At 36.3% G+C, this 23,974-nt stretch overlaps 4 protein-coding genes across 4 annotated transcripts; all 4 read right to left on the bottom strand.

Annotated features, from left to right (window-relative positions):
• Positions 1–87: 87 nt before the first annotated feature.
• Positions 88–3,000, bottom strand: LOC117630804 (G2/mitotic-specific cyclin S13-7-like). The gene is made up of 9 exons (XM_034363591.1): positions 2,900–3,000; positions 2,296–2,425; positions 2,149–2,203; positions 1,811–2,053; positions 1,579–1,707; positions 1,248–1,496; positions 994–1,155; positions 699–880; positions 88–572 (listed from the first exon to the last, which is right to left on the bottom strand). Exons 1-9 carry the CDS (start codon positions 2,940–2,942, stop codon positions 428–430), a joined length of 1,338 nt encoding a protein of 445 aa, XP_034219482.1. The 5' UTR covers positions 2,943–3,000; the 3' UTR covers positions 88–427.
• A 2,074-nt stretch (positions 3,001–5,074) lies between these two features.
• LOC117630807 (G2/mitotic-specific cyclin S13-7-like) lies at positions 5,075–8,068 on the bottom strand. The gene is made up of 9 exons (XM_034363593.1): positions 7,919–8,068; positions 7,259–7,388; positions 7,075–7,135; positions 6,744–6,971; positions 6,533–6,661; positions 6,200–6,448; positions 5,944–6,105; positions 5,661–5,842; positions 5,075–5,544 (listed from the first exon to the last, which is right to left on the bottom strand). The coding sequence occupies exons 1-9, from the start codon at positions 7,959–7,961 to the stop codon at positions 5,397–5,399; spliced, it is 1,332 nt and encodes a 443-aa protein (XP_034219484.1). The 5' UTR covers positions 7,962–8,068; the 3' UTR covers positions 5,075–5,396.
• Positions 8,069–9,577: 1,509 nt separating this feature from the next.
• On the bottom strand, positions 9,578–10,313 carry LOC117630808 (histone H3.2). The gene has a single exon (XM_034363594.1). The coding sequence runs from the start codon at positions 10,209–10,211 to the stop codon at positions 9,801–9,803; it is 411 nt and encodes a 136-aa protein (XP_034219485.1). The 5' UTR covers positions 10,212–10,313; the 3' UTR covers positions 9,578–9,800.
• A 9,486-nt stretch (positions 10,314–19,799) lies between these two features.
• LOC117633196 lies at positions 19,800–21,654 on the bottom strand. Its single transcript, XM_034366906.1, has 3 exons — positions 21,632–21,654; positions 20,418–20,661; positions 19,800–19,981 (listed from the first exon to the last, which is right to left on the bottom strand). Exons 1-3 carry the CDS (start codon positions 21,652–21,654, stop codon positions 19,835–19,837), a joined length of 414 nt encoding a protein of 137 aa, XP_034222797.1. The 3' UTR covers positions 19,800–19,834.
• Between the last annotated feature and the right edge of the window lie 2,320 nt (positions 21,655–23,974).

The following is a 23,974-nucleotide window of genomic DNA, read 5'->3' as shown; positions in this document are numbered from 1 at the left end:
TGATTGGCATAGTACTTTGAACTGGCCTAGTGCTTCTCCCAGCCATCACACCTTATTTATTTATGACTAAGTCGAAATTGAATGATCTTAATTGAAACTGCCCGATCTAAATTGAAATTGCAGCAAGAAAAAGATTGCACCCAGTTTGGTGTTCACAGGCTAAACTTTGAACTGACATCATAGTAACACTAAAATTGGCTTATACTGTTGGATGTTGAAAAAATGACAGACAAATCCGAGAGCTAAGGATATACATGGCCCAAGAATCAAGATAGACATACTGCGTTTTAAAACAACAAGGTCAATCTTCTCATACCCAATCTAAACTGCTTGAAGATTACATATGGATGATTACCCAAGAATCTAAACCAGGCATACTGATGCTTTGTCTACAAAAAGTAAACAAGAACACAAAACTCTCATCAGTTCAAGAAGATGAGGACATAAAATTTTTGGCAGGAGGGATCCGAGCAACAGCAACATGTTCAGGCTTTGAGAACTTCCGATAAACTGCTTGAAGATTACTCTCTGCGGCATTCAAATGAAAGCCAACCAAGAGCTTGGCGCAATCCCTGTTGTATGAAAAAGAACACAATTGAACTAGTAAATATAAACCACATCTGTTTCCCTACTCACAGCTACACATACCCGAATATAATTGATAACTGAGGAAGGTTATATACAGAAGAAGACATCACCTTAACTGTTCTTCAGAGTAGCCAGTGTGGTGCTTCAGGGTTTCAGTCCACAAAGGAGCTTTGTTGAGGGTGCAACGTGCAGCATAGACAGCTGCAGCAGCTATCAGAGATGGGGAGTACCGAACAGTAGTTGGATAATGCATAATTCCGAGCTCGGCTAGAAAGAAAACCATATTCTTCACCTGCATTACAAAAAGGCAAGAGAACCACATTAGTATTTGTTACTTCACTAAAAATAAAGCTTAAAGTATGGTTCAATATCGATATTTATCACAAATCATGGTGAATTAAATACCTCTTCACCAGGTGAAACAGAGGCTTTGATGTATCTAGACAGGAAGACATATGGGGTGGGAACTGTCAGGTACCATTCCAACTTCCCCAGAATTGCTTTCTCCATCAGAAGTATCTGATCACCAGTGTATGCATAGTCTGATAAGCAAACAAAGTCAATGACCTGCATATCAAGAACCCATTTTCAGATTGAAAAAGATACTAGTTAGAAATCAAGTATGAATAATTCATAAAATAACTGAATAAGAACATTACCTGTGGGGCCCAGATTTCCTCATATTTGGATGCTATAACCATAGAACTAATACCAACTAGCTGAAGTTCCCTCCTAGAAACGATCTTCTTTGACAAGTATCGATCAATTATGTTCACAGTCAGGTAGAAGGTTTCAGGCATCAGTTCAAATTTCCTGTGAACTTCGACCAACCAGTCTATGAGGATTGATCTCATCTTTGGGTTTATTTCTGGCTGTGACTCCATGTAATCATGAACTCTGCTGTCATCCTGCACAAGGAAGTTTTCTTTAGTAAGACGAGATAAGAAAAGGGGAAATTTGAAGTGAGGGGAGGAGAGAATAAGAACATACTTCAGTGAGCTTGTAGAATTGGTACAAGTCATCAATGTATTCCACTACTGCCAATTCATCACTAACATCAGCTGAATCAAAATCAACAATCTTTTCCTTTGGCTTGATGTCAACTCCACAAGCCATAGCCTGCAGAAAACATAAATTTAATACCCCAACAAATAAAAGGTAGCATTTCTCTCACAATGTGTTAAAAAGTCATCACAAATACGAAAAGAACTTCTAAACTCACCTTGCTTCGAGCTGTGAGGATTGAAGTTAGAGTCTTGACTTCCTTCCTTGAAGGCCCTTCTATGGGCTTGCATCGGTTCACTTGTTTATCTTTTTCTTCTTCTTCATCAGAACTTATAACCACCAGAGTCTCAGATATTGGCTTTTCAATTGCCTTCTTGGGAGCAACTGCGGCCTTCTTGGCAGGACCACGTTTTCTATTAAGAGCAGCTGCCCTATCTTCAAGAACCGGCAGTACTGGGTTCTACAAATTCAAAGAGCCAAAAACATGAATAGGTATAAAAACTCCTAGTTTCAAAACTAGAATTTCATGACAAAAAGTGGTAAAAAGGTTATTACCCCGTTCTTTTCTGCTTTAGCTTGTGCCTTGGCTAACAATTGTGCATGAAAGCTTCTGCAAGTCAAGAAATTTTTAGGAGTTGCACGTGTAAATTAGAGAGAGAGAGAGAGAGAGAGAGAGAGAGAGAGAGAGAGAGAGAGAGAAACCTAGTCATAGGGCGAGAAATCTGAACAGGGGGCTTCCCTTCAACAAGATGAGCAGCCTCAAGATTATTACCAATGTCTCCAAGAACACGCCGGTTCCTTCTTTGTGCTTCATTCTTTACTTTGTCATTCCCTTTGAGAAAAACAAACGTGAACATGTAAATTAACAAAACTTGATTTTCTGAATGAAAGAAATACATGAAAAGGACGAAATTAAAAAATTGAAATACAAAGAACCGCCCCAAAAAAATCTGAAATCGCTACAACCACAAGAGAAAACTGTAATCGATCAAATAAGAGAAACCCAGTTGGCACTGACTGAACCCAAACCATAAAGAATCATAGCAGGAAAAATGAAAAGAACAAACAGTAAACCCAACAACCAGAAACTCAATAAATTCTACGTTCCAAATTTAAGAAAAAGAAAACAAATAATTGAAATGATGGAATAATAACCCCAACCCACCAATGATCAGGCCAAGAGAAACCCAAATAACATTATCCCAGAAACATAAACCCAGTATGCTAGAAAAGTACTAAAAACCAAATTGAAATTTAAAAGAATCGTTGTTCTATTCAAAAATCAGAAGCTGGGATCGGTAAATACCTCTGGGTTGTTGTGGAAGAACCACTGCTCTAACGTCCTCCATGGTTGGCAGAGATCTCCTTCTTTTCTCCCTCCCTCTTTCTCTGTTTGCTCTGCGCTTGTGTTTCTTGTTTCGGGAGTCTAAAAGTAAAGCAAAGGGCAATATTTGAAGCTCGAGAACCCACGTTGGCTCCAACGGTCAAATTGTTTATTTGAAATTTCGATCGTTGATTTCGCATACGGCTACGATTGAATTTCAAGGTGGGGGTAATTGGCAAGTTACTCCTATTTGGCATTTGCCATACTAGGCCATAAAGAATGTGTTCACGCACTGGTCTTTTTCATTTTCGTAGGTATATTTAATATAATTTGATATAAAAAATGGTACATATAATATAATTCTATAAACAGAAATAGGAAAAAATGAAAATAAAGAAATTTTGGGGTGGTGGAAACTAACGTGGGGATATGTTTTTACATAAATAAAACATTTTTTCAAATTTTAAGGCAAAGTGGGTATTTTCTTTTTCCTTTTATTTTATTTTAAAATTTAAACTTTTTCAATTTTTATTATATATTATTCGCGTTTAGTAAATTTTTTCTTTCTTAAGATTTTGATTTTGATTTTGAATTTTTTTTTTTTTTTTTGGGTCCAAGTTCTTAAGATTTTGATTTTTGCCAAAACTAGGAAAGGGAAAGAGGAAATTCACACACCCAAGTACCATGAGGGCTTGAACCCATGACCGCTTGAGAGCACACTAATGGGCCATTTACTTAGTAGAAATGGAGGAAGTAAGGAATTGGGGAATTTAGGAATCAGAGAAGTAATGAATCAGTATGGGAAAAATCATTCTGATTAAGTTGTTTACTAACCATATGGAATCAACACATGAATAGAGTTGATTCCCATTGTTATTAGGGAATTTAAGAATCATGGAAGTAATGAATCAGTATGGGAAGAATCATTTTGATTAAGTTGTTTACCAACCATATGGAATTAACACAAGAATAGAGTTGATTCCCATTGTTATTGTTTACTAAGTCTCATGAATCAGAACCTAAACTAATTTGATTACTAAGATGCCCTGCACTTATAAATATATATTTTTCACCTGAATAACTTGTAAAAAAGCAAATTAAATAATATAAGATACTATATGAGTGATGAAAAAAATTAGTATATAAAAATATAAGGAATATAATGAAGAAAAAAAAATATGATGAAAAAAATTAGTATATAAAAATATAAGGAATATAATGAAGAAAAAAAAATATGATAGTGATAAGAAGCATAACAAGACAAGTAGAGGCTAGCAACCAAGGTGAAAAGAAAAAAAATCTCCTTTTTCCAATGGTGATTAATAAACAACCATTGATTTTTTAATATTTTATTTTAAAACAAAACAAAACGGCTTCAAAGTTTGGTTTCTTCATTTTATGGGATGAAAGAACATAATTGTTTTATGTCCATGTCCCTCCATATTGTGGTGCTAAACTAACCAATTTCAAATACTATTTTAATAAAATTAAATAATAATAACCTAAGCATAATCTTGATAATATTAAAGTGACGTGAGTTTTTATTTTGTCTAGGATTTGAGGTGTTTTGTAATTATCTTAAAGTGGTAAGGGTATTTTTGGAAGGTAGGGAAAAATGGAATGGGAATCGGATCAACTACACCTCCCTATTTGATCCAATTCCTCGTCTTGAGGGGATGTTATTATAGATTTTGAGGTGGGACCCACACATTTTTTCATTCCTAAGACCATTTTGTGATTTTGATTAGGGTTAAGTGGTCTTTATCATTTTTAGGTATATTGTATTATTTTACAATCAATGTGGTTTTGACATGTGTTAAATTATTTTAATATTTCTTTATACATTTTTGTTGAAACTTTGTCAATATTTTAAGGAGGAGGCCGTCCTCAATTTTAAGAAGTCAAGTCTTGCTCTATTTTAAATTTATTATGTAAACAGAAATGAGAGAAGAAAAAGAATGAAAAGTAAGAAAACAGGGAAAAGTGCGTATTTTATTTTTATTTTAAACATTTTCAATTTTTACTAGGATGTAATGCGAAGTTGCATTATTGCTGCTTGCATATTCAAGTCATTTCTCATTTGGTTCATTTTAGACAGAAGTCTCTCTCACATGCAACATGGAAATAATAAGGAACATTACTTTTCAGTATTTCGTCTACTCCAATCAATTGTTTTCTAATGCATTAATATTTTTGATTTCTATCCAAATCCAAGTAAGAAACTCTCCTTACAAAGAATACAAAGAATAGAGCTTGCAGCAATTGGACCATTAGCCTCTGCAGCTGATCTTATCTCTGTAATACACAATCTGAATCAGCAGAAACGTAACTATGTTTGTATTTTAGAACAATACGGTTGTGAGAATCTTCTCATACTCATTACTCAATCTAAAAACACCACTAGCACATATGGGGATATGGGTGCTTTTGTCTACAAAAAGTAAACAAGACTCAACATAAACACAACACTTGAATCAGCTCAAGAAGAAGATGAGGACTGAAAACTCTTGGCCGGAGTGAAAAGAGCAACGGCACCATGTTCAGGCTTCGAGAATTTCCGATAAACTGCTTGAAGGTTGCTTTCTGCAGCTTTCAAGTGAAAGCCCACCAGGAGCTTGGCACAATCCCTGTTGTATGACAAAAGAACACAACACTCCACAATTAGTAAATATTGACTGCAAATATGCTAATTATAATTTATAACTGAAGAGGGTTATAACTTACGTATAGAAGAAGACATTACCTTAACTGTTCTTCAGAGAAGCCAGTGTGGTGCTTCAGAGTTTCAGTCCAGAAAGGAGCTTTGTTGAGGGTGCAACGTGCAGCATAGACAGCTGCAGCAGCTATCAGGGAGGGAGAGTACCGAATAGTAGTTGGATAATGCATAATTCCGAGCTCAGCTAGAAAGAAAACCATATTCTTCACCTGCATTACACAAACGTAAGAGAATCAAATTAGTATATGTTACTTCACTAAAAATAGAGCTTAAAATATGCATGGTTATATTGTCATGGTGAAATAAGTACCTCTTCACCAGGTGAAACAGAGGCTTTGATGTATCTAGACAGGAAGACATATGGGGTAGGAACTGTCAGGTACCATTCCAACTTCCCCAGAATTGCTTTCTCCATCAGAAGTATCTGATCACCAGTGTATGCATAGTCTGATAAGCAAACAAAGTCATTGACCTGCATATCAAGAACCCATTTTCAGATTAAAAAAGATACAAGTTTGAAATCAAGTATGAATAATTCATAAAACAACTGAATAAGAGAACATTACCTGTGGGGCCCAGATTTCCTCATATTTGGATGCTATAACCATAGAACTAATACCAACTAGCTGAAGTTCCCTCCTAGAAACGATCTTCTTTGACAAGTATCGATCAATTATGTTCACAGTCAGGTAGAAGGTTTCAGGCATCAGTTCAAATTTCCTGTGAACTTCTACCAACCAGTCTATGAGGATTGATCTCATCTTTGGGTTTATGTCTGGCTGTGACTCCATGTAATCATTAACTCTGCTGTCATCCTGCACAAGGAAGTTTTCCTTGGTAAGAGAAGTGATAGGAAAAGGGGAAATTTGAAGTGAGGGGGGAAGAGAATAAGAACATACTTCAGTGAGCTTGTAGAACTGGTACAAGTCATCAATGTATTCCACCACAGCCAATTCATCATTAACATCAGCTGAATCAAAATCAACAATCTTTTCCTTTGGCTTGATGCTAACTCCACCAGCCATAGCCTGCAGCAAACAAAAATTCAATACCCCAACAAATAAAAGGAAGCAATTCTCTCTCAATATGCTAGAAAATCAACAAACTTACCTTGCTTCGAGCTGTGAGGATCGAAGTCAGAGTCTTGACTTCCTTCCTTGAAGGCCCGTCTACTGGCTTGCATTGGTTCACTGGTTTATCCTTTACTCTTTCATCAGAACTTATAACAACCACAGTCTCAGATTTTGGCTTTTCAATTGCCTTCTTGGGAACTGCTACCACTGCCGCCTTCTTGGCAGGACCTCGTTTTTTATCTTCAACAACCGGCAGCACAGGGTTCTACAAATTTAAAAAGCCCAATACCATGAACAACTAACTTCAAGATTCAAAACTAGATATTCATTATATAAAGAGATAAAAAGCAGTGGTTCAAGATTATTACCACATGATTCTTTTCTGCTTGTGCTTGTTGTGCCTTTGCTAACAGTTGTGCATGAAAACTTCTGCAAGTCAAGAACAACTTGTTAGTAATTTCGCCTGTGTGTGTGTGTGTGTGTGTGTGTGTGTGAGAGAGAGAGAGAGAGAGAGAGAGAGAGAGAGAGAGAGAGAGAGAGAGAGAAATAAACCTAGTTATGGGGCGAGAAATCTGAACAGGGGGCTTCCCTTCAACAATACGACCAGCCTCAAGATTATTACCAATGTCTCCAAGAACACGCCGGTTCCTTCTTTGTGCTTCATTCTTGACTTTGTCATTTCCTATAAGAAAAACAAACATGAACATATAAATAAATAAAAAACCTTGATTTTCTGAATGAAAGAAATACATGAAAATGGCCGAAATCAAGAAATTAAAATACAAAAAACCCCCAAAAGAAATCTGAAATCGCTACAACCCAATTAATCAAAGAAGAGAAACCCAGTAAACCCAAAAACCAGAAACCCAATCAATTCTCCGTTCCAAATTTACAAATAGGGAAAGAAACAGAAAAGGGCAGATCCAAATAATAAAAAAAACTGAAATGATGAAATAAAATTTGGGAAAAAATAAATCTTGCACTGATGTAGATGAATAACCCCAACCCACCAATGATCAGGGCAAGAGAAACTCAGATAAAACAACATCGAAAGATCTCAGAAATAAAAATGATGAATGCTATAAAAACCCATGGCATTATCGCAGAAACATAAACCCAATATGCTAAACGAAGAAAAGTACCAAAACCCAAAATGAAATTTGAAAGAATCGTTGTTCTATTAAAAAATCAGAAGGTGGGATCGGCGAATACCTCTGGGTTGTTGTGGAAGAACTGCTGCTCTAGCGTGCTCCATGGTTTGCTGAGATCTGTAGCCTTGTAGGGTTTCTGGATCCAATAAATTCACCCCAAGGAAAGTCTCCTTCTTATCTCTCTCTGTTTCTCTGTTTGCTCTGCGCTTTGCGTTTCTTGTTTCATGAGTCTAATAGCAAAGCAAAGGGCACTATTTGAAGCTCCCGAACCGACGTTAGCCCCAACGGTCGAAATTTCAACCCCAACGGTCCTATTTTCTTATTTGAAATCCGGACCGTTGGATTTTGCAAACGGCTAAGATTCATTTTCAAGCAGGGTTTAAAATCGTGGTGTAATTGGTAAGTTTCCTATTTGGCATTTGCCAAATGACACACCAACAACCTTGGCTGTTTTACCATATAACCCACATCAAAATTGACATGTCTCCTCTCGCAGATTACAAACGTATTTCTTTTTTCTAAAACATAGGATTAACAGTATACTTTTATGACATAATATTAATAGATTTTCAATAACAAAGCATGCTCTATATTTTGCTCTTTATATAGTTGTGCACTTGAAGTTTATGATATGCATAATGTATTTTTATTAGGAAGATAGTTCTATGACAGAGTATTACCAGTGTAATTTTTTTTTTCTTTTTTTCTTGTAGAGGTATTTTCTTTTGCGATTGTTTCTGGTGAAACTATGGACAATTGGATGTGGTTTCTGCAAAGGATATCGAATGTCTTGCTAGGCTTTTTCGGATTTTTTTTTTGAATTTTTTTTATGAAATGGTATTAACAATGTACTTCTATAACATGGTATTAACAATGTACTTCTATGATATGATATTAACAATGTACTTGTATGACATGATATTAACAATGTACTTCGGGCTTGCTGGCCTTATTTTGGGTTTTTTTAAAGATTTTTGTGTTGGGCTTGTTTTAAGTTTATTAATGGCGGTCATATAATTTATAGGAACTTCAACACTTATTTTTTATGTAACAAATGAATTTTGAGTGTTTCTAAAGTATATTTCATATTGGGTTTTTTATAATAATTTTAACTCATATTTTGAGTATATTAGTGAAGCTCCCTTAAAAAAATAAGAAAAAATTTCACAAATATGTGGGCCTTTAGTTTTGTTTGTTTTGGGCCCTTACCAAATGCTTTTAAGTCCAATATTTTTTTCTCTTTTGTTGCATAGTGGAATTGAACCCCTCATTGAAACCCCCTTACCCACAGGATCTCTATAAAAAAGAGGATTTGGTTATAGATTCAATGAAGGGTTCAATCTAACTATTCAATCATTAAAAAAGTTCAAATTCAATATTTTCTCTCTTGTTGGATAATTGGATTGAACCCCTCGTTGAATCCCCTCGCCCACAACCCTCATTATAACATTTCCCCCTCACCCACAACCCCTTATTACTAGATTTCCATGACTTGTATGCTTAGAAAGGTCAAATCTTTTGGGATAATTTGTGGGTTCAGGCCCATGTACATTTCATGTCATCCAACGCACACCCAATAAAAATCCCCATTTGAGTGAAAATGAACCCTTTTATTTGGCCACATTTTGACATGTTTAATCCCAAAACGTAATCATATATGCAAATATCAATTGGCAATACAAGGAGAGATTTAAATAGGAAATGCAAAGACAAATAACAATTGAAAAAAGAATTCAGCAATATAAACACAAATCCAACTAGCCATTAGATTTCAAATCCATATTACGCCCCGGCATTACACAAACCCAACTGAATGGTTCAACGACTTGTCGTCACAGCACAACCAAAACAAAGACCAAGGCATAAAGCAAACATCTACAACTAACTACATGCCGTTTAAACATCACAGACTAGATAATTCCTAAATTGCTCTCTGAATCTCCTCAAGCCCTCTCGCCTCTGATCCGACGAGCGAGCTGGATGTCCTTGGGCATAATGGTGACTCTCTTGGCATGAATGGCGCATAGATTGGTGTCCTCGAACAGACCCACCAAGTAGGCTTCCGCCGCCTCCTGCAGCGCCGCCACGGCGCTGCTCTGGAACCGGAGATCGGTCTTGAAATCCTGAGCGATCTCCCTCACAAGCCTTTGAAATGGGAGCTTGCGGATCAGGAGCTCAGTGCTCTTCTGGTACTTTCTGATCTCTCTCAGAGCCACAGTTCCTGGCCTGAAACGGTGAGGTTTCTTCACCCCTCCGGTCGCCGGGGCCGACTTACGGGCAGCCTTCGTGGCCAGCTGCTTACGTGGCGCTTTGCCTCCGGTCGACTTACGGGCAGTCTGCTTAGTACGAGCCATTTGGAGTTGGTCTTGATGTGAAAGATGGAAGGATTTGGGTGTTTGGTTAGCGAGAAAATGAGAGAAAAAGGAGGCCGATATGAATTTGTGAATTGGGGAGGTTTTGATGAGTTTTATTTATAGTGAGAGTGTGGAGAAGCGGCGGGTTTGAAATTTTGGTCAAATTTTGAAAGTTTTGGATCGGTGGATATGGAGCGTTGATTTCGTATTGTTATCAACGGTGGATATTATTTTTTGTAGGTTGTTAGGGATAGCGATCCGTGTGCACTGAATGTGGACCAATACAATTGGTTTATTCTAGCGGCAACGGAATATTTTCACTCCTTTTCAATTTTCGAGTTGGCGGGTCAAGTATTCGAGTGTGGATTGAACAGTAAGGATCAATGAAAGTTGGGCTTCCTTTAAAAAAAAAACATATGAAATTTGGGCTTCATTCCCTAAAAAATGAACAATCAAACTAGCCCGATGTGTTTCACTTTGTGGTTTCAAACTTTTATTTTTACACAATAATATTCTAACTACATTAATCTACGAGAAGGGAAATTGAATATGGTGCATGGGAGAGTGGACACACTGCTTTTACCAACTGATCTAATTCACATTTGCAAATGACTTTCCAACTTCAGACAAACGACTTTCCAACTTTAGACAAACATGGTCTCTTCTTTGTCTTTAAATTACATTCATGAGTCATGGCATAGATAGTTTCTTTTGTTTTTCTTGGTCAAGCACCCAACTAATCATGCCAATTGCCAAGTAATTTTGATATGCAAGCTTAGGAAGTTAGATAGTAAATTTCAAGCCATGGAGTGGAACCCACAAAGTTAAGCAGCATAATATCGTTCTGCATGATGCACCTCATTCATTACCCCATCTCAAAAATATGCTTCAAAGTGCAACTTCATGGTGGCTGTCTAGACTAATTTTATAAGCAATACTTTTTCTTTTTTTTCCTTTATAATCCTCTTCTTATTATTATGGCACCACCAATTTTTTTTTTAATGTGGATCAAACCCTAGTTCTCAATTTAGCTGAGACTTTTTAATGGCACAAGTTTGACTTTTATGCTTTCAATTACCCACAAAAACCATTTTTGAATGCATCTTGTAGAACGCAAACAAGCCAATAGTGACAAAGATCATTGTATGAAGAAGTTAAACAAGGGCATGCCTATCTGCTTGCACCAAAGCATTTAAGATTATTTAATGAAAGAGTTTCTCAAGATGCCGACCAAAGCATCAGTTGCCTCATACGCACAAACAAGAGATTGCCATTAACATGTCCAACAAGAATACATCAAACGTTGTTATTTCGGTTAAACAAATTGTCTTGGACACTGGAAGTCAAGCTGTCCTACTAAAAAATTTCATTGGTCAGAAAAGAAGAACAATAGAAGACATGAAAAATTATAGAAATGATTTGAGTCGATTGTCGATGACTTTAATGGATATGGTATGGGATGATTTTAAGCGGAAGATTAAACAATGGCATAATAGAGAGTACAATGTAAAATTTGATGTTCATATAGATTGTTTCACTGTTAGCACATGTAACTTGGTGCCACGGCTTTTGAACTACCATATACCTTGTGCTTTCTGCTAAAATATGAGAACTATGAGAGAATATTTGTTTGTAAGAATTTTCTATGTATTCATCTCTTTGTAGAAGATCATATTTATAATACAAAAGAGCCTTAGTAGCCAAGTAAATAATAAATTCATATTTCTATTTACTGTAGAAAATTTGGAATTAAAGTAAATTAATTACAATTAAAATAGGAATCCGTGGTGTGTAAGGAAAGTAAGTCAATGGTCCACAATTCAAGCCAACACTCCCCCTCACGTTGGTGCATAGATGTCGCCAATGCCCAACTAATCCAGTGAATTGTGGAACGCTCTACTGGAAATCGCCTTTGTCAAAATAGATGTCAATTAATCCTCAGATTACACGAAAGGAACCTGAATTACTTTAACCTCGGGATTCTATTTCATGAAGTGTTGATCCACCTCAACATGTTTAGTGCGATGATGTTGAACTGGGTTCTGTGCAATAGTTATAGCAACCTTGTTGTCACAAAAGATATTCATTGTGGATGTAGGTTTATATCCAAGTTCAATAACAACTTTCTTAACCAAAGGAGCTCACAAATCCCTTTAATCATGCTTCTGAACTTGGCTTCTGCAGTGGATAAAGCTACTACCTTATGTTTCTTGCTCTTCCATGTCACCAAATTACCTCCCACGAATGTGAAGTAACCCGATGTGGCTTTTCTATCTATTATACACTACCTGCCCAATCTGCATTTGAATAACCATCAATATTCATATGACCATGTTTTGAGAACATAAGTCCCTTTTTCTAGGTGCAAACTTCAAATATCTAAGTATCCAAAGAACTGCATTCATGTGGTCTTCACTTGAAAAATACATAAATTGACTTACAACGCTCACTGCATAAGCAATGTCTGGTCCTTTGGTATCTTTATTTGTTAGTTAGAACTTGATCTGGATATTCTCCAAAATGATGATTCTGAACAATACGAGTGTTCACAGGTTTGCAATCTTGCATTCCTCTATTTGTCAACGAGTCCAGGACATATTTCCTTTGAGAGAGAAATATGTCTTGCTGTGATTAGGCCACCTCAATCCCTAAAAAATACTTGAGTCCACCTAGATCCTTCATCTTAAACTCAGTAGCCAAATAGTCTTGTAGTTGAGATATTTCATGTTTATCATTCCTAGTAATAATCATATCATAAACATAGATTATCAAAGTTGTTACCTTCCTTTTATGATGTTTCAAGAATAAAGTATGATTTGAGTTACTCTGTTTGAAACCATTGTTCTTCATTGCCATGGTGAACCATCCAAACCATGCTCGTGGTGACTGTTTCAATCCGTACAATGCCGTTTGTAATCTATATACTTTTCCAATTTGAGTAGTATTATATCCACGAGGAATGTCCATATACACCTCCTACGTGAGTTCGCTATGTAAGAAAGCATTCTTTACATCAAATTGGTGTAGTGGCCAATCCAAATTAGCTATAAGGGACAATAAGACTCTGACGGTGTTCAATTTTGCAACTGGTGCAAAGGTGTCCTCATGGTCTATACCATAGGTCTGTGTGTACCCTTTTGCTACAAGTCTTGCCTTATATTGTTCGATAGATCCATTAGCATTGTGTTTTATAGTAAACACCCATCTACATCCGACAATGTTTTTTTCCTTGTGGTATAGTCTCCAGTGTCCAAGTCTAATTTTTCTCAAGAGCTTTCATCTCATTTTTATAGCTTGGACCCACTTAGGATCTTTCAATGCTTCAGAAACCTTAGTTGGAATATGGATAGTAGACAATTAATGCACAAAAGCCTTGAGTGGTTCAGACAGCTTCTCAATGGATACATGATTTGCAATTGGATACTTGGATGTCTTGCTAATATCAGGTAAATAACAGTTTGGTGGCTTCCTGCCATTTTGCCTGGAAGGTAATTAATATCCAATAGATTTATTAGTGCAAAACAATTTAGTAGCGGTCTGGGGTTCTATAGAGACAAGAGCAGCATGACCGGAACTACTAGCAATTTCTCTGAGCTTGCGAACGCAGAGTTCCTCCCACTATTTAGGATAACCATTCAACTTAAAGCAGGTGTCGCGTGTACTTTCATCAGTTGGAGCCTTGGACGGGAGAGTGGGATGGTTTTAGGAGGTGGTGCATCAACAGCAGTAGCATATGACTGGATTTGAAGGTGGGCCGTAATAGAGGAATTATGGGACTGTCATGTGCGACGGGTTGGCCCTGATCAAGGAGCACTCTTAGCAGCTAAGCCAGGGCTAGTAGGTGTGGATGAACCCATCATCACAGCTTGTCGAACATCAAGGCTATCCAAAAATATGTAAACTTGATCTTCCTGCTGAATATCATTATAGCGTAGCGTCGAATATCACATTCATACTCCATCATATTTGGTCGACGGAAATCAATCTCTCTCTATAAACTTTGGAGAGTATTGTAATAGGTTTCAATGGAGCCACTAGCTTGTCGCATATGAGAGACTTGTCGTTTTAGATCATACACCTGAGAGGTTTCAGTGCCATCATAGTAAGTCGTGGCAATTGCATCCCACAATAATTTTGCTGTCAGAAAGCGAATGAAATTGCCAATCAAGCTCTACTCCAGATACTTGATGAGCCATCCCTTCATGATGGAGTTCTCGGTGTGCCAACGGGGAAACGTTGAAGCGGTTGCAGGAGGTTGTAGAAGATCGCCATTAATATAACCAAATTTGTCTTTGCTAGAGATATACATCTCGACAACTTGGGACCATATGGCATAGTTGGTGCCATCCAACTTGATGTCGATATGTGCAATGGAAGGTTCATAGGTAATCGTTGTCAGGATTGTCGTCTGAGTTGGGTTCGGGGTCTAAGTTGGGTTCGGGGTCATCTTGGTAGGATCCTGATTTAAGATCAGGTTCAAGGTTTGAGTCTGCATGTTCAGAAGTTGAACCATTTGGGCACTCAACTCGGCTATAGTTGGTTGAGAAGGAAAGGAGGAAGTAGTGGTGCTACTGGCATAAGGATTAGGAGAGTCACCCTCCCTCATGGTATCAGCTAGGGTTTAGAATCTAAAGTCAGCAATCCCAAGATCACCTATATGATACTATGCTAAAATATGAGAATAATGAGAGAATATTTGTTTGTAGGAATTTTCTGTCTATTCCTCTCCTTTTAAGAGGTCATATTTATAATACAACGGAGCCTTATTGGCAAAGTAAATAATAAATTCATATTTATATTTATAGTAGGAAATAAGGTATTAAAGTAAATCAATTACAATTATAATAGGAATCCTTGGTGTGTAAGGAATCCTAAATATATTAAACATGAGAAATACGTGCGTACGTGTATAATACATTATTAAACTTGAAAGTGCTAAAATCTTTATATGGGTAATAGTTTTGAAAAAGTAAAAAAATCAAAAAGGGACAATATATACTCGAGTAATGGCCTAATAATAACGGATAGGGCTCTTGCGCTACGGAGAAATTTGATTAAGACACCCAAACGATTTCACAAAAGACTTAACAAATATAAATGAATTATTGTTGGTGGACTTTTTCTTCAATTTTTATATATTAAATAATAATTAAAATATAAGTAGTAATTAAAGTAATTCAAAAAGGCTAAGATATTGCTCAATTACATATATTCAATTAAAGAAGTAGGCCAAAAAAGAAAAGTGAAGAAACTAATTTTTTTTTACATGTTAAAACAAATTTTCTTTTTAAACAGTATAGCCACACGGCTATACTATATATATTTAAAAAAGGACGCCCCCAGCGCATAGGTGCCACGTGTTAAACCTATTTTTTAAAAATTCGAGTATAGCCGCACGGCTATACTATTTCTCAAAGAAAATTCCGAAAGAATCCAGTATAGCGCCCTACACCCGCCCAGGGGTTACGCGCCACGTGTCAAACAGGTAGAGCCGGTCGGCTGTACTATTTTTACGAGTATAGCCGCGCGGCTATACTACTTTTAAAAAACAATTAGGGAAAAACTGAGATTTTTTGTTAAATATATATTATTTTTATTCAATAATATGTTAGAATTATGTGTATAATATGTGAATTTTGTGTCTTACTGAAATTTTTGTGAAAAATAAGTGTATTAAACATGAGAAATACGTGCGTACGTCAAGTGTATAATATATTATTAAACGTGAAAGTGCAAACGATGATTGCTATAAGCAAAATAAGCTGTATTGAAGGAACTACATTGAAATCTCAATCCCACCAAATCCATCCTCAATATATCTTCAACGTAAGTGATGGCTTTTTTTCGTGACACCTGGTAATACCAGTGAAGTTGTACTGCTATTAGGAACATAATAATAATCGTTTAAACATGTTTTGGACATTGGAGAATGCTTAAATATCTGTACCTCATGTCAGCCATGGCATTGACTAACCAACTTCGAGTGACTAGAAATTTGTGATCTAATTTACAACGACAAACGTTTGCATTTATGAAAAAATGTGAATATATATCTGCTGCACATTTGAAACAAATGCCAGAATTTTTTGGTTGATTATTATGGATGAATGGCTTTTTCTATTATTATTCTTTTACAGTACGAATATTTTTTTTTTCTTCACAATTTTCTTATACACACCATGAAAGTCTTCAAAGGCTTATGCCTAGCCTTATGGGACATGACTATTCTTAAGACATTCGCCATATAAAAGACTGGAAAAGACTTCATAGGAAACTCATCTAACTTACAAGAATATATCTCTAGGCTCATCCCTCACTGCTGTGAATGCTAACTCTTTCTTACCCTCACTATCTGGGGAGTTTTGTTTCCACTTATCCTTAAATCATTGGATATTTTAAAGAACCAATAGCGACAAAGTTCATTGCACATGAAAGAGGCTAACAAGGGCAGAGACAGAAAGCTTTGAAAACAATGAAAAATATGTGTGGAATGATCCAAAAAGACAATTCTCCATATCTGTCCATACACCGTGCAGTTGAACGAAATCATTATTTAGTTAAACAGATTCTTAGTACACGGAACAAAGATTCAATTTGTACATACAAACAGCAAGAGAAATCATATCATATAACATTTGAATTTTTTTTGTATATCAAGGGAGGACTGCATTTGTTTGTCATTTTAGCAAACTTATGTGGGCAGCAAACCAGAGCATAACACATTCAATTAAAACATATTGCATGGATTGTCGATGATCTTAAGGTACTGTAGGTGACTTCACAGATGATGGCATTATATAAAGATATAGCAAATGATGCTCAGTAGCAGTTTCACCATTAACTCCTTAATTATGTACCATGGCTTTTGAACTACAATATCCTTTTTTTCTTTCTACTCCTTCTACAGATACTGCCATTTTCAATCATTGCTCAAACTTACAACAACATATCTTTGGGCTCATCCCTCACTGCAAAGGACAACAATAACTCTGTCTGGTGCTCACCATTTGGGGAATTCGCTTTCGGTTTCCAAAAGATTGGTATGGATGGTGGCTTCATACTAGCCATCTGGTTTAACAAAATACCCGAAAAGACTATTGTCTGGTCAGCCAATGGCAACAATCTAGTGCAACAAGGATCCACAGTTGAACTCACTGCACATGGCCAGTTGATGCTCAATGATATTGCAACAGGCAAACAAAAAAGGATTGCGGACTTTGGTGGTACTGGAGTTGCCTATGCAGCGCCATGCTTGACACAGGAAATTTCGTTCTGGCCAATGGAAATTCAAACAATTTGAGGGAGAGTTTTGATCAACCAACTGATACAATCCTACCAACACAGACTCTAAAACTAAACAACACACTCCACGCTAGCTACACGGAGTCAAACTACTCACGAGGGAGGTTCCAGTTTGCACTACAATCTGATGGAGCACTCTCGCTTTATACAACAAATTTCCCATTGGATATTCCTAATTATGTCTATTGGTTAACACATACTGAGGGTAGTGGTTGTCAGGTCATCTTCAACCAGTCTGGCTCTATTTACCTTACAGCCACAAACGGAAGCATACTTTATATTCATGTGGTACAGTGTCTGTGTCAGAATCATTCATCACCTTCCATTTCCTACCAATTGGTTTTTTAATATCATACACAAGCATATGCTGCTAGTGTTCGAAAAATCGGCCTAGGCGCGGCCTGGGCGGGTCTGGTCGCCTGGGCGGATCCTTCATCTCCGAGAGCTTTAGGCGGCACCGTGTGGTAAACTAAGCGAAGAAGATTTGGCTGGATCTGCTCCACGAGCTTGCGGCAACAGCACCAGGCGAAGAAGATGACCTAATGGAATACGCTATAAATAGAATTTTAATAGTATAGCCGCACGGCTATACTCTTTAAATAGAATATTTTCAAAGTATAGCCGCACGGCTATCCCCTTTAAATAGCACAATCTTGATTTCACTTTTTTGATTACTTTATTTAGTAGTTATGTTTTAATTATTGTTTACTTAGTGAATAACTAGTATTTAAATATATTATTAAATTAAAAAATAATTACCGTTTATTTAGTAATATAATTTATGAAGTTAATTAAAATATTTATTTATTCACTAAAGAAAAAATAATTAAAACATATAATTACATATGAAAGCAATTAACAATTTAGCACTTTCACGTTTAATAATATATTATACATAACATACGTATTTTTTAATAATACATCCGTGTTCTGCACACGTCTTAAAGAGTCAGTAAAGTTCACATTTTTTAAAAAGCAATGTACAATACTCATATTATACGGGTACATACGTATTTTTTATGTTTAGTACATATATTTTTTACAAAAATTTCAATAAGACATACAAAATTCACGTATTATACAAATAATTCTCACATATTATTGAATAAAAATTACATATATTACAAAATTAGTATAGCAACCGCGCGGCTATACTTGGAAGTAGTCATTACTCTGAGAGGCCAGCCTTAGGCGGTTCCCTCCACTCTAGAAACAGCGCGACCCAGAGCCTGTGCTCAGGCCACAGGGTTCAACTCCACTTCAGCTAATCACCCACCGATCACCCAACCCTATTTAAAATCTAATATAAGATGAGCATCTTCAAAGGGGTGACTGTATCTGATAAACTACACAACAAACCATAGAATGTATATAACAGTAAGGCAATAACTCTTCTATCCAGCATTGCAGCTCTACTGCCTCCATGGAGACGTGTTCTAAAACAACTCTGCCCCGGAAATATATAAAGTCAATGGAAATGATCACCTTGTTAACTATGGAGAGGATTTGATGAAGTGACGAAGAAAGAGAGAAAAGTAAAGCTCCGAATATTCTCAGAAATTGTAAATTTACTTAATGGGGGAATAATAGAAGAGAGATTAGTCTCTTTTATATCACCTTGCTAAACAATACACGTGAATACAGTTAATGAACACGTACATAGTCTAACAACTAAGCCACCTTAGCACTGACACGTGGCAATAGTAACATCAGTTGACATTCCCCCTCAATCTCAGCTGGGTTCAGACCTAGCCTGAGATTGGAACGATGTCGAATGAACACTGGACTATGAAGGCCCTTGGTAAGAATATCTGCAACCTGACCATCTGTGGGAATATATTGCACAACCAGATCTCGATATTGAACTCGTTCTCTAATAAAATGATAATCGATCTCCAAATGTTTACTACGAGAGTGAAAAACTGGATTGACATTATTAAGAGCCAAGGCAGACATATTATCACTATGAATAATAGGTGCCTCTGGCAGTGTCATATGCAAATCACCCACCGATCACCCAACCTTGTTTAAATCTAATATAAGATGTTTGAGTAAAATATGGTTCAAGTTATTCACCCTCATGTTTTTCAATCACTGTATTGTTTATTCTGTTTGATGGGTTATTTATGCATGGGAAATTGAATTAACTTTTAGTTTAATCTGTCATCAGGATTGCACAATTAAAAAAGATGGACATAGCAAGACATAGAACAGATATGTTTTGTGTTGTTTTGGATCTTATGAGAAAATACACATACATCTCTTTCATATATATACAAGTATGTTTGTTCAATGTCTACAAAATTGGATGATTTTCATGCCTAATGGTTGAAAATGTTGAGAAGAGAGACTCTGGCTTTGATCAAGCGCCTGAACAGGTACTCAAGTTCTTCTTCTATATCTTGAATGTTTGCCTCCTGTTGGAATATAGTAGGTGAGATGAGTGTTTGTGATGCTCTGATACCACTTGTTGGGTTTTAGAGAACAAAAAAGTGATTTTATTTATTCAACAAAAGATAGGTACAAGGCTTTATAGAGGAGTAGGCTTATTGGCCTTCAACAACTAGAGAGAAACTATTTGCTAGGCTTATTGGCCTATTCCCTCTCTTTTTGCTGGCTATTTGGCCTGTTCTCGCTCTATTTTTTTTGCTTTGTACAAGAGACAACAACATCTAATTATACACTGAAGCTGCCGCCATTGTCCAAGTCGGTGGACTTGGCTTCTTCTCGCCACTACTTTATAATATAATATTACCTTATTACAAGATTTTTATTAGGACTTTTCTAGAGTTTACAATAATCCTCTCTTAAAATTTGGCTTTGTCAAAGTTAGTGAATTTTCTTGAGTTTTCTAATTTCTTCTAGATTTTTCTATATTCTTCAAGTGTGTATTAAATTTAACACCTCCAAATCCCGGAGCCAAATTTGCACATTCTCAACTTGCATTGCGTAATCAGATTTCTTAGACTTGTGAGTAATAAGGGCATTCAATGCAGCATCCACCTTCTCAAGTTCATTCGTATCTGCAGTTTCCTCACCCTCACAGGATACTCTTTTGGGCTGCACTAGCTTGGAAACTAATGACCAACTGCTTGACTTTGATTTCGAACCAGCTATGAAGGACAACAAGGATTCAAACACAGCAACTCTTTCAACATGTTGATCGACAAAAAAGCAAAAAGACGACGGTAAATCACCGTCGTGTATTCAGTTTTTCAGCGGTCGTGGAATCCACCGTCATCTTTTCCCTAATAAACCATGACGCTAAATCACCGTCGTTGTTAAAATATACAACGTCATCAACAAATAAAAAACGACGTCTTTTTACTGCAAAAAGATCGAAAAAAGCAGTCGGGGATGAGAATATACGACCAACTCTCTAAACAAACCGTCGTTAAAAAGGAAAAATATGACACATATTAACAGAACAAGGCCGCAAAATAGACATACAACGACGAAAATTAAAATAATACGCCGTTAAATATCATTTTCACGACAACAAAAAATATGACGCCTTTAAGGACATTAGAAGACGACGTTATTTATTCCTACTACGTCGCCTAGATAAAAACAGCCGTCGTATAATACATTTTCCACTTCGATTTTTCTATAAAAGATGACGTGGAAATAGTTGTCGGTGTCATTATTTACGACGTATGTATTTATATAATAGACGTTGAAAAAACAAACAACGTCGGTTACTAATATATGAGAGTCGTATTACAAAATTTGTACGTCCTATTTTCAGAAACAAACAACGACGATAAATATTAGACGTTGTTAAATAAAACAACGTCGAAAAAAAAAAAAAACAGACGTGTTTAGTCTGCATAAGTTTTAAAAAATAGTCGAGGATGAGAATAGACGACCAACACAAACAAATCACCGTCGTTAAAAAGGAAAAATATGACAAATATTAGAAGAACAAGGCCGCAAGATAGACATACAACGACGATAACTAAAACACTACGCCGTTAAATATAATTTTCACGACAAGAAAAAATATGACATCTTTAAATACATGAGAAGACGACGTTATTGAAAACTACTACGTCGTTTATTTCCAAACGACCGTCGTGAAATAAGTTTTCCACTTCGATTTTTCTAAAAATGATGACGTGGATATAGGTGTCAGTGTCATTATTTACGACGTATGTATTTATGTAGTTGACGTTGAAATGCGAAACAACGTCGGTGGTATTTATATAGTCGACGTTGTATTTATATGTATTCATTACTCACGACGTACTTATTAATGTAGACGACGTTGAACTTCTAAACAACGTCATTATTTACGACGCATTTATTAAACCACGTCGGTTCCAAATTAATGTTCAGATAATTTATCTCATTTTTAGACGTCGGTATTATGTTATTGGAGTCGTGTTATTTTGGATTACATGGCGGTTCTTAATCCGTCCCCGACGTGATATCCTGGATAATTGCTTCACAATAGCGTCGTGGTTCTTCATTGTTACGTTGCTTTAAGACGCCGGTAAATATGCTGAATAAATGGTTAACCATAACGTCGTGTTTTATTTGAACAGACGTTGTTTTTTATGCAGAATATAATGATGTAATCTGGATCCAGTATTTTTTGCACTGATTGTTTTGTGGCCAAAACCTGTATAATGAAAGTGAAGAAATCAAATTACAATATATTATAAAATGAATGTCATACACTGCCAATTACATAAGCATCATTCAATCCATATATCTTCACACCCATCTCGAATATTTTGACCACCTAACTCACCCACCAGTTCATCAAATGTGTCAACATTTGGCATCCCTCTAGTAAATGGCTCACACTCAATTATCACATCACCTAAGACTTCATCACCAATAACATCATTATATTCTCTATTAGGCATTGATAAAACTACCGACCAACCACGATGCATCGGGTCGTCAACAAAAAAATATTTGTTTGACTTGAGAAGCCAAAACAAATTGGTCATTCCTATGTCCAATTTTACTCAAATCTACAAGGGTAAATCCAAGTTCGTCGACTACAAGACCAGAACTATCTATCCAATCACACCTAAAGACTGGGATTGTAAACTTTTGGTAGTCAAGGTCCCAAATTTCTTGAATGACACCATAGAAACCCATATTTGAGAGAATTGGGTTTTTATCCTTGGCACTAGCAACTTGCATGGTTTGTGCAAGTAAATAAACTCCACTATTTTGAGTTGTCCGCACATCATCTTGTGCCTTGATATTGAATTTAATACCTTTAATAAGATAGCTCCTATATAATGGCACTGCCATGTTTGGACCAACTGCTAGCCACCTTAAATTTTCTGATACGCCATGATTGTCTTCCTCAAGTTCACTTTGAACCTGCAAATTAATCAAATCTTAATTCAATCTAACATAGAAATAAGAAGAAAATTAAAAGAGAAATATGTTATTCAACAACATATACCTTGAAGCGTAGCCATTGAATGAAAGTGCTATTGTGCTTATCCTGCAGCCACTTTGTTCTCTTTCTAAATTTTGGATAAGCAGTCTTGATGTGGATCATATGTTGCCTACATGACACGAAAAATTCAAGCATTACGGTCCCAAATATATAAGATAAACATAAGAAATAATTTAAAATGGAAACTTAAAGAATAAAACTCATACGTACTCATAACTCAGCCCCAATGCACACAAAGTCTTTTTAGCCTCATACATAGAGGTTGGTATTGTATTTCCTTCTGGAAGCAAATCGCCTTGAAGTATCAATAATTCTGTAAAACAGACATCACTCATCCCATGTTTTGCCTTCAAATTATACAACTTCACTAATGCCGATAACTTCGTGTACTTTCTACAACCAGGGTACACTGGTTGATCTCCATCCCCAATCACATTGGCAAACTCATACGGATCGGAACCAAAATCACCAAAATCATTATCATCCATATCAATTTCTTCAGACACAAAACTGTACCTACTATGGCCATCATCTTCTTCAACATTTCTACTAGCATTAGTAGTTGCTTCCCAAGGTTCTCCGTGAAATGTCCAATTCTTATAGCTTTGGTCAATTCCATTAAAGTATACGTGATCCCTTATAATTCCAACCCCAAACAACTTCAAATTAACACATTTAACACATGGACAACGGATATGTGTTGTAGTTAGAAGATTTTCTACAGCAAAGTTCAAAAATGCTTCCACCCCAAATTCATATGCCTTCGATCTTCTATCCGAGTGCATCCATGACTTATCCATCTCCGACACTATAACCTATTATCTATAATAAAGTGAAAATACGGGCAATGACCATCACTATAGCAGATTATACAAAGATTTAATAGCAAGTAATACAAAACAGAGACGACGGGTTTTAAACAAAAACAGACGTATTTGGAATATATAGACGACGGATTTTCAACATACGTCGTCTATTATAAGTAATACAAACGACGGTTTATGAAACAACCGTCGTGTATAAGTAATACAAC

The sequence above is a fragment of the Prunus dulcis genome, chromosome 6 (assembly GCF_902201215.1).
Source record: "Prunus dulcis chromosome 6, ALMONDv2, whole genome shotgun sequence".
NCBI classification, from domain to species: domain Eukaryota; kingdom Viridiplantae; phylum Streptophyta; class Magnoliopsida; order Rosales; family Rosaceae; genus Prunus; species Prunus dulcis.
The sequence above is the reverse complement of the archived record's forward strand: the minus strand, read 5'-3'. Positions and strand labels throughout refer to the sequence as shown.

Coding starts and splice junctions, on each gene's coding strand:
- LOC117633196 (XM_034366906.1), bottom strand. CDS start 21,654: ATGACACTGACACCTATATCCAC. Junction 20,662..21,631: donor ACACTGACACCTATATCCAC/GTCATCATTTTT, acceptor ACATGTTGAAAG/AGTTGCTGTGTTTGAATCCT. Junction 19,982..20,417: donor TTTGGCTCCGGGATTTGGAG/GTGTTAAATTTA, acceptor TAAAACCCAACA/AGTGGTATCAGAGCATCACA.
- LOC117630804 (XM_034363591.1), bottom strand. CDS start 2,942: ATGGAGGACGTTAGAGCAGTGGTTCTTCCACAACAACCCAGAG. Junction 1,497..1,578: donor AATTCTACAAGCTCACTGAA/GTATGTTCTTAT, acceptor TTCCTTGTGCAG/GATGACAGCAGAGTTCATGA. Junction 573..698: donor TACTCTGAAGAACAGTTAAG/GTGATGTCTTCT, acceptor TTCATACAACAG/GGATTGCGCCAAGCTCTTGG.
- LOC117630808 (XM_034363594.1), bottom strand. CDS start 10,211: ATGGCTCGTACTAAGCAGACTGCCCGTAAGTCGACCGGAGGCAAAGCG.
- LOC117630807 (XM_034363593.1), bottom strand. CDS start 7,961: ATGGAGCACGCTAGAGCAGCAGTTCTTCCACAACAACCCAGAG. Junction 7,389..7,918: donor TCTTCCACAACAACCCAGAG/GTATTCGCCGAT, acceptor TTTTTCTTATAG/GAAATGACAAAGTCAAGAAT. Junction 7,136..7,258: donor ATTTCTCGCCCCATAACTAG/GTTTATTTCTCT, acceptor CTTGACTTGCAG/AAGTTTTCATGCACAACTGT.